This window comes from Notothenia coriiceps, unplaced genomic scaffold, assembly GCF_000735185.1.
Source record: "Notothenia coriiceps isolate Sejong01 unplaced genomic scaffold, NC01 NC01_scaffold00002200, whole genome shotgun sequence".
NCBI lineage: Eukaryota > Metazoa > Chordata > Actinopteri > Perciformes > Nototheniidae > Notothenia > Notothenia coriiceps.
This window is the reverse complement of record NW_011334901.1, coordinates 104,730-111,325: the sequence shown is the minus strand read 5'-3', so window position 1 is coordinate 111,325 and position 6,596 is coordinate 104,730. Positions and strand designations below refer to the sequence as shown.

Sequence of the window (6,596 nt, the reverse complement as noted above, 5' to 3'; positions counted from 1 at the left end):
GAGCAAATGTCGTCGCCGACACCCCATCACACAGTAACAGTAAGTTTTCTCCGGTCTTGTTGGCTTCTGCTATGACGCACTTATTGCTCTCTTCTTCTTGTCTGACGGACCACTAAAAATTTGTTTTTGTTTTGTTTTATCAACAAGGTAAAAGTGAGATGTCGCTCCTTCGAGTACCCCACAAGCAGGCTTAGGAAACAGCTCTCGACCTCAATTTACTTTAGCAGTCTAAACGGCAGATTAATCAAACAAACCCCAGGGAAGTGAAGGCAGCGAAAGAGTACGTGACGTAAGCGATCGATTGTTCGCGTCTCAGTCCATACACCTAAAGACAAAAACGGGCTGACGGGCAGCACTGACTGCCGGGTGCGCGTGCGGCTATTCAGCCGGGACCACGACAGGCACAACACACAAACGGCCCGTTACGCACAATTTGTTCGGCTTTTGTAAGCAAGTACTGCTAGTACTTTCGGACGGTTTAGACGTAGTCGGGAGCAAGAAAAGTCTACCTAGTCCTGTCTTTTCGTCTCTAGCTTAGAAAAGGACTTTACTAGTCTTAGAGCAAATGTGTCCCTCCCTATGTACAAATCACCCATATTTTCTGTACTTTTCCCACGTAAAAACTATCATATCCACTCCGGAACCATTCGTCTTCACCGCGCACCCTCCACCATTGGGGTTCCGGTCTCCTGTGCTGAGGTCGTCAAAGGGACCCCACCCCCCCCCAGATCCGACGCGCGTCGTCCACACCGTCCATTCTACGCCCTGCATGCGCGATCGGCGCGTCCCTACTCGGACGGTCCACTTAGAGAGGAGTCTGCGGCCCCCGACACACCGACGTCCCGTAGGAGCGTCTACCGACCCAGCCCTTAAGGTCGCCTGTGGAGGTCGTCAAGAGGGTCGTCAGTAATCGCAGGAGGTCGACGCGGAAGCAAGCCGCACAAGACGCTCCCTTGTCGAGGTCGGAGTGGCCGCCCGAGGCTCCGACGCTCCCCTCGGCGTCCAGAGGACCGACGAAGGACGAGCTCACGACTTATGCGATCTACCTACCAACTCACCACTCTACTAACTTCGTAAATCAAGTCTCTCTTAGTTGTTTTTACTTGGCCACCGAGCTTCACCTCATAAATAGTCATTTCTTACCCAACAAAACCATTAACCCATCTTCACTCACGCATGCGCAGTTCGTACGTGCTTCTTGGCCGTCGCGACGCAACAGTCGGGGTCCGTCTGTGTCAGTTCTTTGTTTTCAGATTGGCGTGTCCGGGCCTTTAGCCAATCGCCAACCAAGGTAACCCCCCCCCCACCTTATCACCTGAATCTCCTCCTAGACCATTGTGTTCTTTTTAACCAAATATCTCTCAGAGGGGCGTGGGGAGGGGCTCCTTATTTTCATCTAAAGTAACAGACAGAGAATCAGCACTTTTGAAACAGGGCTGAAACAGAGGGGATTATGGGTAATGCTGCAATGATCTTCAAGGACATGTTTTGTATATATCTGAGACCTGTGATGTATTGATGAAAAACGGTATAATAGGGGACCTTTTTAAGGGTTTTTCTGAATAGATGCATACGGCTCAAATGAAAGAAAATCATGCAACATTTGAAATGAAAACAGTTATCTAATGTCTTCCCTTCCCACAGCCTGACGACTCTCTGATGGATAAGCCTCTGAAGCTCAAGCTGAAAGAGTCGGAGAAGAAGAGGAAGCGGAAGTTGGAGCGGGCCGAGCACCACCACATGCTGATGGCCGCCGCCGCTGCCGCAGGTGGAGGTTCAGTGATGGGCGAGATGCGGCCAGGCAAGAACAAAGAGCTGAAACGGGTGGGTCTGGAAATGGGACTTGGGATTAAACCCAAGAAAAAGAAGCTCAAGCTCAACATGGACAAGAACCGTGAGATGAAGCAGATCGCCAAGCGCTTAGTCAAGGAGGAGAAGGAGAGGAAGAGGAAGGAGAAGTTGGTGGCCAAGGCAGAGGCCATGAGGGACGTGCTGGAGAAGAGGAAGGAGAAGAAGATCCTCGACATTCCCTCCAAGTACGACTGGTCCGGGGCGGAGGACTCCAACGACGAGAACGCTGTGTGCGCCGCCAAGAACTGCCAGAGACCCTGCAAAGATAAGGTGAGGACTCCTTCAGGGACACATATCTCCCCTCATTCTGGTTCTGAGAAAGCGGCTTTTCTCACAGTCTCAGCACTAAGCATTGGGAGTGTGTTGCAGTCGAAGAGGCACAAAGTGGGAATCGTAGATGAATGATAAACACAGCGACAGTTTAGTAATTAACAGAGGTCATAGGCCGCAATGTGACTTAGCACTTTTTTTTTTTAAAGTTCTGTATTTTTGGAATCTATTTTTCCCTGAATATTAATTTAAAGAAATGTATTTACTAGGAATTTGGAATAGTAAATAATAATTATCTCAGGATTATCAATATAGGCACATTTTTTCTACATTATTCGGTATGACAATTTGCCGACTCATTTCACATTTAGTCCAAAAATGCTGCAATTTATAATTTTTTACATTACACGTCACTTGTTAGACACTTTTATCCAAAGCGACTTGTTCAATACTGTGGGCAATCCCCAGAGGAACAATTTGGGGTGAAGTGTCTTTTCCATGGACACAGCGGAATGTTTGACTGCAGCGGGATTCGAACCAGTGGCCCCGTGATCCGAAGATCAGCGCACCATCCACTGAGCCACAACCTCCCTTACATGACTGCATAGTCTTGCACTTATTTTAATTTGGGCTATAAATTGCCGAATGCAGTTTTCCGAATTGCCTTTAAGTCTAACCAACCGTCTCAAACTCTGGTTTGCAGTGCTGTAATATAGAGAGAAATGGCAAATCCTTACCCTAAAGTAGCAAAAGGGGCCAATCTTCTTTTCTTTCTAACAACTAATCAATCAATTTAGACATCTTGTTAGCTCTTATCTCAAAATGTTTAGCAATTTCTATCGTCAATTTAGAATTAAGTTAACATACTCATTTCTAGTCATTCACGTTTAGACAACCACAGATAAACATTAGAGAAACTTGTTATAACACACAAGTGAAGGAGGCTGGGCTTTAACATTGACTTTTCACACATCCCCTTTTAATTCAAAAGCTCACTCTATATTCAAAGGTGTAATAATACTCCCTGATGCAGTGATTTTTCTCCATAAAAGTACTTTTATTTTTTTATTTTTACATTCTCTTATATCTTTTCTACCATAATAGTATCCTTTAAGTTGCTCCCACTAGCAGTCTCTTTAATATGCATTTAATCTGCATTATGTAACCCCACCAGGTGCAGACTGACTAAATAAAAGCATAGAAACAAAAGTCATAATGCCATATTCAAATGTGACCCTTGTAGTTACATCCCCGACTAACAAGGGAGAAAGGCAGAACATTCTGGTTGACGCTTCCATCACGGGACGTTTGCTGTAAACACCTGGGTGTCTGGAGGCGGATGACACCAGTTCCGTTTGTTTGCTGAGTTAATAACAAACACTTTTCAAAATGAACTTCATGGAACGTTATTGAATATCAACAGCTGATAACCGCACTGGAACACCTTAAAGAGAGTTACACATCACGTATTAACAGGACACATTGATGCTGTCCTGAGACAGCACTGCGCTCCGACACTTTTCCGACCAGTGTTAACCAGTGGCCAGGCTCCGTCCAATCAGAGCGGAGGAACTTGTTGGCTTGTACCTCAGTGGGTGGGGTGGAGATGGTGAAATAAGGAAGGAGGCGCTCCTAACTGGAACTGACAACACCTGATGTTTGGATGATTTACAGTCGTGCGGTATTATTGACATGCAGAGTATTACCTCTGCTGTTTCCTTTTTCACATTCCAACGTATGTGATATTTATTCATTTTAAAAGTGCACTTTAGTTCAGTTAGTTTTGTTATTCTACACAACTCACGGTTAGTGGTGTATAACACACAAGATCATCTACAGTGCATCAGTGTTTGACCAGTTTACTCTAGTACATTAGATCAACCAAATAATGACTGACTTGCAGATTTAACGTGTGCTGGTAAAAAATTACCCACATGTTTTCCTGAATTTTGTGCCACATGCTTTTTTTTGGAATAATTGTCATAATGTTTCCTTTGAGTGGCCCATCTTAAAATGAGGATTTAAATTTTTTTTTTTTTAAAAAAAAAGCATTATTACCCCTTATCGGTATCCATGGTCATATTTTGCTCCCCACAACAACAACAACAAAAATCCTCTTTTTTGTATTTTTTTTATCCCAACAATTGTTTTCCTCTCCTGTAAAACAATACATGACATGGGATTATGTAAGCTAGTACCAACAAACTTCAACCAAAACATTTGTAATATCTGTCCATCGATTAATCTGCAGCTATAAGGACGTGTGTGTGGAGCAACCAATATTTTAAGCCCGCCCACTTTTAGGCAGTCCAATCAGATGCAATGGATTTGATTTAAATCGCTCTTTTAACTATACCCCTCAAATATTCAGCGTCTCTGGAAAATAAAGTGGTGCAGGAATATGTCCATAACCCTGATATGAGTTAGCATTTTAGCTCTTTCAGGTTTACCTAGTTTAAATTAATTTAAGGGTAGAAGCCTGAAATAAGGTCTATGGTTAACTCAAGTTTAGGAGATTTTCACGTGTTTTACGACAAAAATAAGGGGCGCCACAGATCGCAGGGGGGTCGCCAGGCCTCAGATGATCTGAGGCCAAATATCATATTTAGATTTTTTAATTTATTTTTATTTTTATTTTTTACATATAATTGTAACGTAATACGTGATTTTCACTAAAAGCCTTGTCTATACATTACAATAAAATATAAAAAATAATTGATTAATTAATTTGAATACAAATTCAAGTTAGTAGTCTATTATAGGCATAAAAAGACAGAGGAGTCATTTGGGGGGGCTCTTGGGAAAAAAGGTTGGGAACCACTGTTCTAAACGGTTATCCACACAGCAGCTTTAAAAAAAATCTTGAAAATCTTGGAGCTGGGCGTGTCTGAAAGCTTGGGGATTTTTTGCGAGCAACAATCAATCACATGAATCTCCCGCCCCGACATACAAAGCAATAGCAATGTTAAAACGAAGTAAACTGGATATAAAATCCCCAAACAGGCAAAAACCTACCAGTTTCACCCACTGTCTCTGCCGACCTCCCTCCATTGCCTGGTTCCTACCGGTTTGTATCCCGTAAGTTATTATGCGACTGATCATAAAGAACCGATGTGGTGATTTGCTTACCGCAATAACTCATTTTCTCCTCCATTTTCAGGCGAATATAGAAATGGAACTGCGGGTACTGGCTCTCCCGCTTGCACTTCATTTTGAGTTGGCTAGCGCTGTGTCTGGTCGCAGATTTGGCATAGACGGGATTGATTGGCTGTACGGCTTCACCTTCAGCTTTAAAGTTGGAACATTGCTCAACTTTTGAATCCTGAAATCCTGGAATTCTTCGCTTTGCATTCCCACAATGGCCAGTTCGGCGAAAAGCGAGGCAAAGGTCACGTCACCCCATTAAAGTCAATGGGCAGAGAAAGCGTTGGAAGTTTTTTGAACGATGCTGAATGTCGAGGGCCGTTACTAACAAGTGGCTACATGAGTACTACTCCCCGGGAACATTAAGCCACCGTTTAATCATCAGTGGGTGGACTTGAAGACAGCTTGGACGTGTAGTTATATTTTATAGTTCTACGTGGTAAGGTTAATAAACATGTTTGCCACAAGAGCTTTATTTTCTTTATATTCCAAAATCGCATATTAAATGACCCCATTTGCCTTGTTTGTAGGTTCATGTGGTTATGCTAACTTCTGGGTCGGCGCTACAAGTATGACATCATTCCTGCCAGCTCTATATGTCACAGCTATAGAAGCTCAAGCGGCTCCTGCCTCACTGGGGCTTTAATTGTACTCACATTTGTTCCTGTATGTGTGTGTGTGTGTGTTGTGTGTTATCCAGGTGGGACTGGGTGCAGTGCGACGGCGGCTGCGGGACGCAGTTGGTTCCACCAGGTGTTGCGTTGGCAGTTACGTGCGAAAATGGCCGGAAAACGCAGGACCTACGTCTGCCATGGACTAGGCATCGGCAAGGGCCGGCGGGCCCGGGGGGACTTTAGGTCACGTGAGGAGAGGTGGCGGAGGAGAGCCGCGTAGGTGCTGTCCAGCATCCATGTGCAGTGTGCAGAAAGCCGCCATCAGTGGTGGGCTCGTGGTCGCACACACGCCACTCTACCTGCGCCCAGCAGCCTCAGCATCAGCCAGAGGCCTCAGGCAGGGCAGTTAGCATTGTACAAGGAACGAATACTAAGACTGAGTTGAATACTGTACCTCAGGGCACAATGTACGACGATGCTTAGGTGTATGAAGATGTGACTGTCCGGATTAGTGAGACACAAAAGAAGGGCTAGCATCTTAAGACGGAGGATAAGAATTGTCCCTGTGTGGCTTCAGGCGTAACACAAGGATGGTAGTCGTCCTGGCAACAGGTGGTCTAGGTGTAGGAAACGGCACGCCATTCGTGTGTCCTGAGTCCGTCGTGCAGCTTGCTGTACGAGTCAAACAGTGGTCCTCCAGCTGTTGTTTCGGTGCAA

General features: G+C 44.8%; 2 protein-coding genes across 2 annotated transcripts in view; both read left to right on the top strand.

Moving 5' to 3' along the window:
* Positions 1-6,596, top strand: part of LOC104966380 (lysine-specific demethylase 5A-like) — a 13,595-nt gene that overhangs the window by 1,624 nt on the left and 5,375 nt on the right. The window lies entirely within an intron of this gene.
* LOC104966251 (lysine-specific demethylase 5A-like) lies at positions 1,587-6,506 on the top strand. The gene is made up of 2 exons (XM_010795438.1): positions 1,587-2,124; positions 5,970-6,506. Exons 1-2 carry the CDS (start codon positions 1,660-1,662, stop codon positions 6,120-6,122), a joined length of 618 nt encoding a protein of 205 aa, XP_010793740.1. The 5' UTR covers positions 1,587-1,659; the 3' UTR covers positions 6,123-6,506.

Excerpts from the sequence above, each read along its gene's own strand:
- LOC104966251 (XM_010795438.1), top strand. The coding sequence starts at position 1,660 with ATGGATAAGCCTCTGAAGCTCAAGCTGAAAGAGTCGGAGAAGAAGAGG. Across the intron at positions 2,125-5,969 it reads GACCCTGCAAAGATAAGGTG|GACTGGGTGCAGTGCGACGG; the intron begins AGGACTCCTTCA and ends TTATCCAGGTGG.